Genomic DNA, 16,154 nt, shown 5'->3' with positions numbered 1-16,154 from the left:
TAGGAGTCAAATTCCTCTGGCCTAATAGGAATCAATATTATATGTCTGTACCTTGTACATTAATGTCCTTACGCTATAAAACAAATAGGTCAGGATAGTAAACATTGAGTTAATCTGTATAGTTACTAATATAGAGTAATTGTTCATCTTCATATCAGTGAATGTTAGTATCTAAACAGGTGAGTGAATTCACAGCTTTCATGTTGAGAGAGAGATTCCTGTTCCTTTCCTGTAATTGCTGAAATCAGGCTGACTGTCTGTAATGTAAAGTATGAGTTTTTCATTAAAATATTTTTCCCAGGCGTAGTTTAGGGGAATTCAGGACCAGATGATGTATGCTTCTGTCTTCTGCATTGTCGTTCTTGGTAGGACAGAGTTCTTTTTAAATGGGTTGCCATCATGCTTTTCATTTCTGGAATGCGCCTACCGTGTTTTCTAGTTACTCCGTCGTCGTGGAGCTGGTGGACGACCGTTTCCAGGGTGCTCCTCGCAGACCTCTCAGCTGGAGGTCCCTGGCTGCCTTGAGCAGAGTGTCAGTCAGTGTCTCCAAGGTAACGGCATCAGCTTTGGGTCACATGTCACTTAAACGGTTGGATCTTCATATTAAATGTTTCGGAAGCATGGAAGTCATCTGTGGGCACTGCAAGCATTTGTGCCAGCGGAGCTCTAGAAGCTGGCCCTCCTCTCATGCCCTCCCCTCTGCCCCAATCCAGGGACTGAGCCCCGAGGTTCCCCATGGGCATGGGTGTCAGTGAGCCTTGCCTTCCTTCCCGGGGGCAGGACCCACCAGCACGTGCTCAGAATCCACCCACACACATTCACAGATGACTCATAAAACATGGACACGTTTGTTTTCACAGGTAGCAGGTCTCTCAGAGAAAGAAAGGGAATTAATACTTATCACTGAACACCTCTGATGACCCCACCCATAAGAATAAGACCCAGTTTCCCCCTCAGTCAGTCTCTCCCATCAGGGAGCTTCCATAAGCCTCTTATCCTTCTCCATCAGAGGGCAGACAGACTGAAACCACAATCATAGGAAACTAGCCAACCTGATCACATGGACCACAGCCTTGTCTAACTCAATGAAAGTGTGAGCGATGCCATGTAGGGTCACCCAAGATGGACAGGTCATGATGGAGAGTTCTGACAAAATGTGGTCCACTAGAGAAGGCAATGGCAAGCCACTTCAGTAGTCTTGCCTTGAGAACCCCATAAACAGTATGAAAAGGCATAAAGATATGACACTGAAAGGTGAACTCCCCAGGTCAGTAGGTGCCCAATACGCTACTGGAGATCAGTGGGGAAATAAATCCAGAAAGAATGCAGAGATGGAGCCAAAGCAAAAACAACACCCAGGTGTGGATGTGACTGGTGATAGAAGCAAGGTCCAATGCTGTAAAGAGCAATATCGCATAGGAACCTGGAATGTCAGGTCCATGAATCAAGGCAAATTGAAAATAGTCAAACAGGAAATGGTAAGAGTGAATGTCGACATTTTAGGAATCAGTGAACTAAAATGGAGTGGAATGTGTGAATTTAACTCAGATGACCATTATATCTACTACTGTGGGCAAGAATCCCGTAGAAGAAATGGAGTAGCCCTCATAGTCAACAGAAGAGTCTGAAATGCAGCACTTGGATGCAGTCTCAAAAACAACAGAATGATCTCTGTTCATTTCCAAGGCAAACCATTCACTATCACGGTAATCCAAGTCTATGCCCCAACCAGTAATGCTGAAGAGGCTGAAGTTGAATGGTTCTATGAAGACCTACAAGACCTTCTAGAACTAATACCCAAAAAAGATATCCTTTTCATTATAGGGGACTGAAATGCAAAAGTAAGAAGTCAAGAAACACCTGGAGTAACAGGCAAATTTGGCCTTTTAGTACAGAATGAAGCAGGGCAAAGAACGCACTGGTCATAGCAAACACCTTCTTCCAACAACACAAGAGAAGATTCTACACATGGACATCACCAGATGGTCAACACCGAAATCAGATTAATTATATTCTTTGCAGCCAAAGATGGAGATGCTCTATACAGTCAGTGAAAACAAGACCAGAAGCTGACTGGCTCAGATCATCAGTTCATTATCCCAAAATGCAGGCTTAAATTGAAGAAAGTAGGGAAAACCACTAGGCCATTCAGGTATGACCTAAATCAAATCCCTTACGATTATACAGTGGAAGTGAGAAATAGATTTAAGGGACTAGATCTGATAGACAGAGTGCCTGATGAACTATGGACGGAGGTTCATGACATTGTACAGGAGACAGGGATCAAGACCATCCCCAAGAAAAGGAAAAGCAAAAAAACAAAATGGCTGTCTGGGGAGGCCTTACAAATAGCTGTGAAAAGAAGGGAAGCGAAAAGCAAAGGAGAAAAGGAAAACTATACCCATTTGAATGCAGAGTTCCAAAGAATAGCAAGGAGAGATAAGAAAGCCTTCCTCAGTGATCAGTGGAAAGAAATAGAGGAAAACAATAGAATGGAAAAGACTAGAGATCTCTTCAAGAAAATTAGAGATACCAAGGGAATATTTCATGCAAAGACGGGCTCAATAAAGGACAGAAATGGTATGGACCTAACAGAAGCAGAAGATATTAAGAAGAGGTGGCAAGAATACAGAGATCTGTACAAAATAGATCTTCACGACTCAGATAATCACGATGATGTGATCACTCACCTAGAGCCAGACATCCTGGAATGTGAAGTCAAGTGGGCCTTAGGAAGCATCACTATGTTCAAAGCTAGGAGAGGTTATGGAATTCCAGTTGAGCTATTTCAAATCCTAAAAGATGATGCTGTGAAAGTGCCGCACTCACTATGCCAGCAAATTTGGAAAACTCAGCAGTAGCCACAGGACTGGAAAATGTCAGTTTTTATTCCAATCCCAAAGAAAGGCAATGCCAAAGAACACTCAAACTACCCCTCAATTGCACTCATCTCACACGCCAGTAAAGTAATGCTCAAAATTCTCCAAGCCAGGCTTCAGCAATACACGAACTGTGAACTTCCTGATGTTCAAGCTGGTTTTAGAAAAGGCAGAGGAACCAGAGATCAAATTGCCAACATCTGTTGGATCATCAAAAAAGCAAGAGAGTTCCAGAAAAACATGTATTTCTGCTTTATTGACTATGCCAAAGCCTATGACTGTGTGGATCACAATAAACTGTGGAAAATTCTGAAAGAGATGGGAATACCAGACCACCTGACCTGCCTCCTGAGAAACCTATATGCAGGTCAGGAAGCAACAGTTAGAACTGGACATGAACAACAGACTGGTTCCAAATAGGAAAAGGAGTACATCAAGGCTGTATATTGTCACCCTGCTTATTTACCTTATATGCAGAGTACATCATGAGAAACACTGGGCTGGATGAAGCACAAGCTGGAATCAAGATTGCAGGGAGAAATATCAATAACCTCAGATATGCAGATGACACCACCCTTATGGCAGAAAGTGAAGAAGAACTAAAGAGCCTCTTGATGAAAGTGAATGAGGAGAGTGAAAAAGTTGGCTTAAGGCTCAACATTCAGAAAACGAAGATCATGGCATCCAGTCCCATCATTTCATGGCAAATAGATGGGGAAACAGTGACAGACTTTATTTTCCTGGGCTCCAAAATCACTGCAGATGGTGATTACAGCCATGAAATTAAAAGACGCTCACTCCTTGGAAGGAAAGTTATGACCAACCTTGACAGTGTATTAAAAAGCAGAGACATTACTTTGCCAACAGAGGTCTGTCTAGTCAAGGCTATGGTTTTCCCATTAGTCATGTATGGATGTGAGAGTTGGACTGTAAAGAAAGCCGAGCGCTGAAGAATTGATGCTGTTGAAGTGTGGTGTTGGAGAAGACTTTTGAGAGTCCCTTGAACTACCAGGAGATCCAACCAGTCCATCCTAAAGGAGATCAGTCTTCAGTGTTCATTGGAATGAATGATATTGAAGCTCAAGCTCCAATACTTTGGCCACCTGATGCGAAGAGCTGACTCATTTGAAAAGACCCTGATGCTGGGAAAGATTGAGGGCAGGAGGAGAAGGGAACGACAGAGGATGAGATGGTTGGATGGCATCACTGACTCGATGGATGTGAGTTTGGGTAAACTCAGGGAGTTGGTGATGGACAGGGAGGCCTGGCATGCTGCAGTCCACAGGGTCACAAAGAGTCGGACACGACTGAGCGACTGAACTAACTAACTGAACACCTTATGTCTTCTCTCACCACCCTGTTGTTATCCGAAGGGCGAGGAGTCAGTGTTAGGGAGGTCTGGTGATAAACCCGTGCTCACGCAGCTCGTGTGTGGAACCGGGATTCAAATCCAGGGCCCCGTGAGCTCCCGGCTTGTGTTCGCTTCCATCCCACTCCCGGCAGGGTAGGAGGGACGGTTCACCCTGTACCAGGACTACAAGCAATGAACTTGCAGTGTCCTCTGTAAGTAGTTCCAAGTTCCCTGTCCCGCTGCTGGAGGAACGGGCAGCCCTGGGGGAAGGGCCAGCGGGAGCCCACGGCAGCTGCCTGCGTGCAGGCTAAGCTGCTGAGGCTTTAGCCTTTGAAAGTAGCTTTGTCCTGTAGAATTAGGGGTCTGTGCTGACTGCAGTGTTGAGCACTTTAAACGCTGTGTCTGTGGCCACTGTATGTGCTGTGTTTGCATTCGCCTGCCGTGTCAGTGATGACCAGATGGCAAATCTTCAGTTTAGAATGCCCGGTTATATTCCTGCGGGGAAACGGACATGCTTGTGAGTTGTGACGGGGTGGAGGGGGCCCACGTTTCTTGCACACGCACTCGGGTTTGTATTTCTGTTTGGTGCAGTACGGAGTTTGTATTTCCTTGTCTCCTTAGGAACTTATGCTGTGCTATTTGATTAAACCCTCCACCATGACTGACAAGGACATGGAGTCACCCGAATGTATGAAACAAATTAAAGTTCAAGTAAGTGAACTCGGAGCCAAGTTGATGTCATCTGGAAGGCTCTGCCTGTCGCGCTGTGTCTGTCCTCTGGAAGGTGTGGGCCCCAGACAGGACAGGATCAGCGCCTCCCCTCCGCCCTCTGAGACCCTTCCCTGCTGAACCCAGCCTCGCTGCCCCTCAATCCCGTGGCCCTGCAGCCTCGATGCCCTCTGGTTTCTGTCCCCAGTGCAGAGCCACCTGCACTGCTGGCCTGGGGCCAGCCTGGCCTCTCCTGGTGCTCACTCCCTAAGACATGGGTCACGGACAGCTTGCTGCCCCACTGAACTTCTGGTCTGGCTCTGGGGCCTGGGCTGGGCTGAGGCTCCCCCATCTTCCTGGAGGGTGTTTCTCTGCTGGGGCTGCCAGTCCACCCTCCAGTGGCCCAGTCTTGGTTAATATTTCTGTCCCTCCTTGTTCCTGCCCCCTACGCCCTGCTGGAGGCCTGCGGAGTCTGCCTCCAGGGCCTCATCCGGCTGTTTGTCCTTACTGTGTCCACAGGGTTAGCTTTTCAGTAAATACCACTCCAGTCCCTGGAGTCCCTTCTCTGTGCTGACCCAGACACACCAGAGCCGTCACAGACCCGGTTTTGTGTCAGACGTTGGGTTCACACCAGCGCTCCCTGTTCCTGAAATGTGCTGCCAGACAGCCACCGCTGCGGCCAGGGGAGCTCTTAGAATCCCAGGGTGCTGCCCATAGGTGTTGTTTCCACGCTGGGTTTGCCACATTCACGTTCTTCCCACGTTTAGTTGCAAGAAACAGGAGCAGGTACTGTCCCTGTACAGACAGGCGGCTGTGAAACATCCCTGTGATGCCGTGTGTCTAGCGTGTTCGTGTATTTCTGCTTCCAAAATTCAGCCGCCTTTGTGTTTGGATTGGTTCCAGGAGGTGATTCTCAGCCGCTGGGTCTCTTCACGGGAGAGGAGTGACCAGGACGAACTTTAACAATTCAGCCTCAGGTTTCTAATCTCACTGGCAGATACCACTGAGCTTCCCGCATAAACCAAATTCAGGCGAGGTAAAAAGTCCTTTCGTGGTGATCGCCCTTAATGTAAAAGTTGTAAAGGGCATGGCGCTCCCAGCACCAGAGAGTGTTAGTATTTTAAAAGTTACAACTCACGGAGGAAATCGGCCCTGTGCAGGGACCACAGGTTCTGTCCTTGGATTGCTCGCTCACCGACCCCCAGCCTCTCGCCCTGGCACCTCAGCGGTTCTGGGAGGCGGACTCTCCCAGCAGCAGGGAACTTCCATTAGTCTCTGATTTTACCTGAAACAGTGGTTTCACAGCAGGCGGCTCAGCCCTGTGCACCTGCCTCTTGTTACCCACATCGAGTCTGTCCTGGAGGAGGGTGCTCTGAACAGGTCTCAGCTCTCCAGGAACTTCAGCCAGTTACCCCAACACGGAAAATTCCTTGTACTGTCTTCCAAGGATTGCTGTGTCATAAGAAGCATTTTAAAACAAGTTACCTCGTTATTTTTCAGTGACCTCATGGGCGGGCGTGTTGTATAGAGCACACAGCAGTATGGGCTAGAGGAGAGTTGTATATTGCTTCACCCAACTTGTTACGAAATAAAAATATGTGGTGAGAAAAATGAATCGAGGTGTTTGGTGAGTGCGATTAATATTTCATAAAACACACTAGACGAAGTAAGTAAAATTATGTTGTTTAAAAAAAGGAAAGGAAAACAGAATTGTGTAGATGACAATGAAGAGTGTTACCTGAGGGCCAGGAGTGAGTCGGGATGAGTGGGCAGGGCCAGTGAGCAGTGTCTGAGATTCAGTACCCAGATCCACGCCCCTGGTGGGCAGGCTTCTCCTTGGCACTGACTACCCTGGAAGCAGACAGTTAAGAACCATCTCTGGAAGCCATGAGATGGGAAAACCAAAGCAGGCCTGTTTGCATTCCGCTTACCTCGGTGTTGGAGCTCCTGATGACTGAAGTTCTGCTTGAGGCTGTGTGTGCCACACACTGCTTCTCTTCTGCTCCTGATCCTACTCTCGCAGCCAGATGGTTAAGTCTGCGTCTTCCAGATTTGGCGTCCAGATGATGGAGCTCTGTTCACCCCCTCCCCACTTCAGACCAGTAGTGCCCAGTGTGAAAGCACTCTTTGTTCTTAATTAGTAACAGGACAAGTTGGTCAGCATTTTTATCATCCACCTTGCTTACTCCAGGCTCTCTTAGACAAAGACTTGGCTTTGAATCATCACTTTCTCGAAACCTTGACAAGTCAGCAAAAAAATTTCCAGAGCCGTCTCCTTCCTATTTGATTTATCCTTCATGAGGCCGTTTCTTTCCAAGCCTAATCAGGGCATCGAATGCCTTAATGGTAGACACTCTTGTCGTCATGAATCCTTCACCAGAGGATCATCCCCCTCTCAGCTCTCCAGATACTGTGTCATCAGTTAATAGCCTCGAAGATTGTGGTGACTCCTTGGAATAAAGGCTCCAGAAAAGGTGTAGGAAAGTGTGAGGACCACAGTTATGACTTGTAACTGAAAGCTCCGGAAGGGTGCCTGCAAGCCTTGAGGGAACGATTCTGCACCATTGTATATGGTTTGAACACTGGGAAACCAGCCGTGCACTCTGAGCATCAGAGGAAGATCCACCAGCCAGGGTCAGAGACAGCCCTGGAGTAGATCCACCAGCCGAGGTTTGACACAGCCCTGGAGTAGATCCACCAGCTGAGGTTAGACACAGCCCTGGAGTAGATCCACCAGCCGAGGTTAGACACGGCCCTGGAGGAGACACGCCAGCCGAGGTTAGAGACGGCCCTGGGGGAGACACGCCAGCCGAGGTTAGAGATGGCCCTGGAGTAGACACACCAGCTGAGGTTAGAGACAGCCCTGGGGGAGATATGCCAGCTGAGGTTAGAGACAGCCCTGGGGGAGTTACGCCAGCTGAGGTTAGAGACAGCCCTGGGGGAGATACACCAGCCGAGGTTAGATCCACCAGCTGAGGTTGGATACAGCCCTGGAGGAGATACACCAGCTGAGATTGGATACAGCCCTGGAATAGATACACCAGCCGAGGTTTTGGTTTACATCACCCTCAAAGTCTCCAGCTGAAAGCAGGATCAGCTTACCTGTGGAAGCGTTAGACCTAACGCCTCTTTCTTACCTTCTGAAATAAATGTACAAGATGGCATTTGTTTGGAGTAGGAAATGGCAACCCACTCCAGTATTCTTGCCTGGAGAATCCCATAGAGGAGTCTGGCAGGCTACAGTCTATGGGGTCTCAAAGAGTTGGATGCAACTGAGCATACATATGCTGTGACTTTTTTTTTTTTTTTTTTTAAGTTGAGTTTCATCAAGATAGGAAGTTGGCTCTGTGATACAGCCACCTTCAGCAGTTTCTGGGGTTTGCCACTGCAGCCTGCCCACCCGGCCTTCAAAGCATCAGACTCACATGCTTCTTAAATCTCGCAGGCCTTCCAGGATAGCTTAAAAACCAAAGTCTGTCACCAGATCCTCACTCCGAGTCGCTTTTCTAACTCTCCCTCTGAGCCAGAACGGGCTCAGCGGCATCATGCTGACTGGTTTGCGTCCAACTCGACCACTTACTGACTGTGAGACCCTAACTTTGGTTTCTTCATATGTTAAGAGGGATTAGTGTTACCAGCATACACACACAGTGGAACAGACTGTTCAGCCACAAAAAGGAATGGATACGGACCCGTGCTCCAACACAGATGGACCTCAGAAACATTATGCCAAGTGAGAAGCCGACACGAAAGGTCACATACTGTGTGATTGCAGTCATAAACACAAGTACATACATCCATACAGAACTCAGATTGGTGTGGTCACCAGAGCCTTCAGCGAGGGAGGGATGGGGAGGAACTGGTTAGTGGGTACGGACTCTCCTTTCGGGGTGATGAAATGTTCTAGAACCAGATAGAGCTGCTGGTTGTACGACACTGAATGTGCTGCTGCTGCTGCTGCTGCTGCTGCTAAGTCGCTTCAGTCGTGTCCAACTCTGTGTGACCCCCTAGACGTCAGCCCACCAGGCTCCCCCGTCCCTGGGATTCTACTAAATGCTATTAAATTGTTCAGAGTTTTTATATCTTTGTATTTTACATAAAAATAAAAGTTAAATATCATTAACATTATGTGAATCTCACCTCAGTAAAAGAAAGTAAGAATAATGATACAATGTTACTGGGAATTCCCTGGCAGTTCCGTGGTTAGGACTTGGTGCTTTCACTATTGTGGGCCCAGGTTCAGTCCCTGCTCGGGGAACTAACATCCTGCAGGAGCCGAACACCGTGGCCAAAAACAAGAATGATGTCACTGACCCCAGCAGGTTGCTGGAGGATGCGGTAGGTCGATCCGTGCCAGGTTCTTGAGCTCAGCGCCTGGCCTGCAACACCCTTCAGCGCTTTGCAGCTGTGAGGGTTCATTTGGGGGTGGGGGAGTAGCCGCATCTGTAGAGCCACAGTGCACCCCATCCGTGACGGCTGTGATAATACTTGTTGATGATGGTTACCATAGGTGATCCTCTTAGCTGCAGTTCTAGAAGCTGGCCTTTCCTCATCTCAGCTCCAGACTGTGAGGGAAAATGATGGCATCTTTGCCATCCCTGTCCTAGAGTTCCCTCATAAAGAGATTCAGTTCTCTTAAAAAAAAAAAAAAGAGGAGCTAAGATGGCGGAGGAGTAGGACGGGGAGAACACTTTCTCCCCCACAAATTCATCAAAAGAACATTTAAACGCCGAGTAAATTCCACAAAACAACTTCTGAATGCCGGCAGAGGACATTAGGCACCCAGAAAAGCAACCCAAGTCTTCGAAAGGAGGTAGGAAAAAATATAAAAGACAAAAAAAGGACAAAAGAGGGAGGGGTGGAGTTCTGTCCCGGGAAGGGAGTCTTAAAAAGAGAGAAGTTTCCAAACACCAGGAAACCTTCTCACTGCCGAATATGTGCCGAGCCTTGGAAGCACAGAGGGCAACATAACAGGGAGGAAAAATAAACAAATAATTAAAACCTGCAGATTGGGAGCCCTACGGTAACTCCCCCAGCGGAGAAGCAGCGCAGACACCTGCACACGCCACTAGCAAGCAGGAGCTGGGCAGGGAGGCATGGCACGGGCTGCATCGCTTAGGGTAAGGATCTGGCCTGAATACCCCGAGCGCTATCTGAGTGAAATAATTTGGGCTAGCAAACCAGACTGTGGGATATCTACCACGCGAAAAGCCAGCCCTAACCTAAGACACCGCCAGGCCCACACACGGAACAAAGGACTGAACAGAAATAGCCAGCTGCAGACCATCCCCACCCCCACCCCCACCCCCACCCCCACCCCCGCCCCCGCCGGTGACAGGCAGCCAGAGCTGGAAGGGGGTAATCACAGCCCCAGAGAGACATTATCTATAAAACTGTCAGCAGGCTTTTTTGCTAACTAAAACTTCTTGGGGGTCTGGACAATCAACATCCGCCTGAGAAGGTGCACCGGTTGTACACCTAGATAACCAAGCAGCAGGGAGGTGATAAGTCACAGCAATCGCGCGCGCCAAACACCTCATCACCTGAGCTGCTCGGACCTGGGAGGTGCAAGCAGCCCAGGGCCAGCCATGGATGGTTCCCGGCGATGCAACCTAGAGCCTGAGCAGTGTGGGCAAGGAGGCTACACGTGCCATGAGCGGGGGCAGACCCAGTGTGGCTGAGGCACTGCGAGCACACGCCAGTGTTATTTGTTTGCAGCGTCCCTCCCTCCCCACAGCGCGACTGAACAAGTGAGCCTAAAAAAAAAAAAAAAAAGTGTCCACCACCGTCCCCTTTGTGTCAGGGCAGAAACCAGACACTGAAGAGACCAGCAAACAGAAGAAGCTATAACAGAGGGAACCACCTTGGAAGCTACAGGCAATAGATTAAAACCCTGTGATGTTTTATCAATGGTGCTGTATAGAAGGAGAAGTTTTGAAGCTACTGTAAAAATAAGACTGATAACTGGAAGCAGGAGGCTTAAGTCCAAACCCTGACTCCAGGGAACTCCTGACTCCAGGGATCATTAATTGACAGGAGCTCATCAAACGCGTCCATACCTACACTGAAACCAAGCACCACACAAGGGCCAACAAGTTCCAGGGCAAGACATACCAAGCAAATTCTCCAGCAACACAGGAACACAGCCCTGAGCTCCAAGATACAGGCTGCCCAAAGTCACCTCAAAACCATAGACATCTCATAACTCATTACTGGACACTTCATTGCACTGCAGAGAGAAGAAATCCAGCTCCACCCACCAGAACACTGATACAAGCTTCCCTAACCAGGAAACCTTGACAAGCCACCTGTACAAACCCACACACAGTGAGGAAACGCCACAATAAAGAGAACTCCACAAACTGCCAGAATACAGAAAGGACACCCCAAACTCAGCAATTTAAACAAGATGAAGAAACAGAGGAATACCCAGCAGATAAAGAAACAGGATAAATGCCCACCAAACCAAACAAAAGAGGAAGAGATAGGGAATCTACCTGATAAAGAATTCCAAATAATGATAAGTGAAATTGATCCAAAATCTTGAAATCAAAATGGAATCACAGATAAATAGCCTGGAGACAAGGATTGAGAAAATGCAAGAAAGGGTTAACAAGGACCTAGAAGAAGTAAAAAAAGAGTCAATATATAATGAATAATGCAATAAATGAAATCAAAAACACTCTGGAGGCAACAAATAGTAGAATAACAGAGGCAGAAGATAGGATTAGTGAACTAGAAGATAGAATGGTAGAAATAAATGAATCAGAAAGAAAAAAAGAAAAACGAATTAAAAGAAATGAGGACAATCTCAGAGACCTCCAGGACAATATTAAACGCTACAACATTCGAATCATAGGGGTCCCAGAAGAAGAAGACAAAAAGAAAGACCATGAGAAAATACTTGAGGGGATAATAGTTGAAAACTTCTCTAAAATGGGGAAGGAAATAATCACTCAAGTCCAAGAAACCCAGAGAGTCCCAAACAGGATAAACCCAAGGTGCGAAACACCCCAAGACACCTATTAATCAAATTAACAAAGATCAAACACAAAGAACAAATATTAAAAGCAGTAAGGGAAAAACAACAAATAACACATAAGGGAATTCCCATTAGGCTAACAGCTGATCTTTCAATAGAAACTCTTCAAGCCAGGAGGGAATGCCAAGACATACTTAAAGTGATGAAAGAAAATAACCTACAGCCCAGATTATTGTACCCAGCAAGGATCTCACTCAAATATGAAGGAGAAATCCAAAGCTTTACAGACAAGCAAAAGCTGAGAGAATTCAGCACCACCAAACCAGCTCTCCAACAAATACTAAAGGATATTCTCTAGACAGGAAACACAAAAAGGGTGTATAAATTCGAACCCAAAACAATAAAGTAAATGGCAACGGGATCATACTTATCAATAATTACCTTAAACATAAATGGGTTGAATGCCCCAAACGAAAGACAAAGACTGGCTGAATGGATACAAAAACAAAACCCCCTGCATATGCTGTCTACAAGAGACCCACCTCAAAACGGGGGACACATACAGACTGAAAGTGAAGGGCTGGAAAAAGATTTTCTATGCAAATAGGGACCAAAAGAAAGCAGGAGTAGCAATACTCATATCAGATAAAATAGACCTTAAAACAAAGGCTGTGAAAAGAGACAAAGACAGTCACTACATATTGATCAAAGGATCAATCCAAGAAGAAGATAAAACAATTATAACTATATATGCACCCAACACAGAAGCACCGCAATATGTAAGACAAATGCTAACAAGTATGAAAGGAGAAATTAACAATAACACAATAATAATGGGAGACTTTAATACCCCACTCACACCTATGGATAGATCGACTAAACAGAAAATTAACAAGGAAACACAAACTTTAAACGATACAATAGACCAGTTAGACCTAATTGATATCTATAGGACATTTCATCCCAAAACAATGAATTTCACCTTTTTCTCAAGTGCACATTCTCCAGGATAGATCACATCCTGGGCCATAAATCTAGCCTTGGTAAATTTAAAAAAAATTGAGATCATTCCAAGCATCTTTTCTGACCACAATGCAGTAAGATTAGATCTCAATTACAGGAGAAAAACTATTAAAAATTCCAACATATGGAGGCTGAACACGCTGCTGAATAACCAACAAATCACAGAAGAAATCAATAAAGAAATCAAAATTTGCATAGAAACGAATGAAAATGAAAACACAACAACCCCAAACCTGTGGGACACTGTAAAAGCAGTTCTAAGGGGAAAGTTCATAGCAATACAGGCATACCTCAATAAACAAGAAAAAAGTAAAATAAATAACCTAACTCTACACCTAAAGCAACTAGAAAAGGAAGAAATGAAGACCCCAGGGTTAGTAGAAGAAAAGAAATCTTAAAAATTAGGGCAGAAATAAATGCAAAAGAAACAAAAGAGACCATAGCAAAAATCAACAAAGCCAAAAGCTGGTTCTTTGAAAGGGTAAATAAAATTGACAAACCATTAGCCAGACTCATCAAGAAACAAAGGGAGAAAAATCAAATCAATAAAATTAGAAATGAAAATGGAGAGATCACAACAGACAACACAGAAATACAAAGGATCATAAGAGACTACTATCAACAATTATATGCCAATAAAATGGACAACGTGGAATAAATGGACAAATTCTTAGAAAAGTACAACTTTCCAAAACTGGACCAGGAAGAAATAGAAAATCTTAACAGACCCATCACAGGCACGGAAATTGAAACTGTAATCAGAAATCTTCCAGCAAACAAAAGCCCAGGTCCAGACAGCTTCACAGCTGAATTCTACCAAAAATTTAGAGAAGAGCTAACACCTATCCTACTCAAACTCTTCCAGAAAATTGCAGAGGAAGGTAAATTTCCAAACTCATTCTATGAGGCTACCATCACCCTAATACCAAAACCTGACAAAGATCCCACAAAAAAAGAAAACTACAGGCCAATATCACTGATGAACATAGATGCAAAAATCCTTAACAAAATTTTAGCAATCAGAATCCAACAACACATTAAAAAGATCATGCACCATGACCAAGTGAGCTTTATCCCAGGGATGCAAGGATTCTTCAATATCCACAAATCAATTAATGTAATACACCACATTAACAAATTGAAAAATAAAAACCATATGATTATCTCAATAGATGCAGAGAAAGCCTTTGACAAAATTCAACATCCATTGGTAAAAACTCTCCAGGAAGCAGGAATAGAAGGAACATACCTCAACATAATAAAAGCTATATATGACAAACCCACAGCAAACATTATCCTCAATGGTGAAAAATTGAAAGCATTTCCTCTAAAGTCAGGAACAAGACAAGGGTGCCCACTTTCACCATTACTATTCAACATAGTTTTGGAAGTTTTGGCCACAGCAATCAGAGCAGAAAAAGAAATAAAAGGAATCCAAATTGGAAAAGAAGAAGTAAAACTCTCACTATTTGCAGATGACATGATCCTCTACATAGAAAACCCTAAAGACTCCACCAGAAAATTACTAGAACTAATCAATGATTATAGTAAAGTTGCAGGATATAAAATCAACACACAGAAATCCCTTGCATTCCTATACACTAAAAATGAGAAAACAAAGAGAAATTAAGGAAACAATTCCATTCACCATTGCAACAGAAAGAATAAAATACTTAGGAATATATCTACCTAAAGAAACTAAAGACTTATATATAGAAAACTATAAAACACTGGTGAAAGAAATCAAAGAGGACACTAATAGATGGAGAAATATACCATGTTCATGGATTGGAAGAATCAATATAGTGAAAATGAGTATACTACCCAAAGCAATTTATAGATTCAATGCAATCCCTATCAAGCTACCAACGGTATTCTTCACAGAGCTAGAACAAATAATTTCACAATTTGTATGGAAATACAAAAAACCTCGAATAGCCAAAGCGATCTTGAGAAAGAAGAATGGAACTGGAGGAATCAACCTACCTGACTTCAGGCTCTACTACAAAGCCACAGTCATCAAGACAGTATGATACTTGCACAAAGACAGAAATATAGATCAAGAACAAAATAGAAAGCCCAAAGATAAATCCACGCACATATGGACACCTTATCTTTGACAAAGGAGGCAAGAATATACAATGGATTAAAGACAATCTCTGTAACAAGTGGTGCTGGGAAAACTGGTCAACCACTTGTAAAAGAATGAAACTAGAACACTTTCTAACACCATACACAAAAATAAACTCAAAATGGATTAAAGATCTAAACGTAAGACCAGAAACTATAAAACTCCTAGAGGAGAACATAAGCAAAACACTCTCCAACATACATCACAGCAGGATCCTCTATGACCCACCTCCCAGAATATTGGAAATAAAAGCAAAAATAAACAAATGGGACCTAATTAAACATAAAAGCTTCTGCACAACAAGGGAAACTATAAGCAAGGTGAAAAGACAGCCTTCAGAATGGGAGAAAATAATAGCAAATGAAGCAACTGACAAACAACTAATCTCAAAAATATACAAGCAACTCCTACAGCTCAATTCCAGAAAAATAAATGACCCAATCAAAAAATGGGCCAAAGAACTAAATAGACATTTCTCCAAAGAAGACAGATGGCTAACAAACACATGGAAAGATGCTCAACATCACTCATTGTCAGAGAAATGCAAATCAAAACCACTGTGAGGTACCATTTCACGCCAGTCAGAATGGCTGTGGTCCAAAAGTCTACAAGCAATAAATGCTGGAGAGGGTGTGGAGAAAAGGGAACCCTCTTACACTGTTGGTGGGAATGCTAGTTACTAGTACAGCCACTATGGAGAACAGTGTGGAAATTCCTTTAAAAACTGGAAATAGAACTGCCTTATGATCCGGCAATCCCACTGCTGGGCATACACACTGAGGAAACCAGAAGGGAAAGAGACACATGTACCCCAATGTTCATTGCAGCACTGTTTATAATAGTCAGGACATGGAAGCAACCTAGATGTCCAACAGCAGATGAATGGATAAGAAAGCTGTGGTACATATACACAATGGAGTATTACTCAGCCATTAAAAAGAAAACATTTGAATCAGTTCTAATGAGGTGGATGAAACTGGAGCCTATTATACAGAGTGAAGTAAGCCAGAAAGAAAAACACCAGTACAGTATACTAACGCATATATATGGAATTTAGAAAGATGGTAACAATAACCCTGT

At 44.6% G+C, this 16,154-nt stretch overlaps 1 protein-coding gene across 15 annotated transcripts in view; it reads left to right on the top strand.

Annotated features, from left to right (window-relative positions):
- Window positions 1-6,553, top strand: part of LOC133235547 (peroxisome proliferator-activated receptor gamma) — a 215,160-nt gene extending 208,607 nt beyond the window's left edge. For 14 of the 15 annotated variants that reach the window (XM_061397190.1, XM_061397186.1, XM_061397191.1 and 11 more), the window contains 3 exons: window positions 440-551; window positions 4,852-4,941; window positions 5,842-6,553. In XM_061397190.1, the coding sequence (XP_061253174.1) occupies window positions 440-551; window positions 4,852-4,941; window positions 5,842-5,901 (262 nt within the window). In that variant the 3' untranslated portion in view covers window positions 5,902-6,553. The remainder of the gene's footprint in view (window positions 1-439; window positions 552-4,851; window positions 4,942-5,841) is intronic. The other variant, XR_009732588.1, reaches the window with a different exon arrangement.
- Window positions 6,554-16,154: the final 9,601 nt, after the last annotated feature.

Source organism: Bos javanicus, chromosome 22 (genome assembly GCF_032452875.1).
Source record: "Bos javanicus breed banteng chromosome 22, ARS-OSU_banteng_1.0, whole genome shotgun sequence".
Taxonomy (NCBI): domain Eukaryota; kingdom Metazoa; phylum Chordata; class Mammalia; order Artiodactyla; family Bovidae; genus Bos; species Bos javanicus.
The sequence above is the reverse complement of the archived record's forward strand: the minus strand, read 5'-3'. Positions and strand labels throughout refer to the sequence as shown.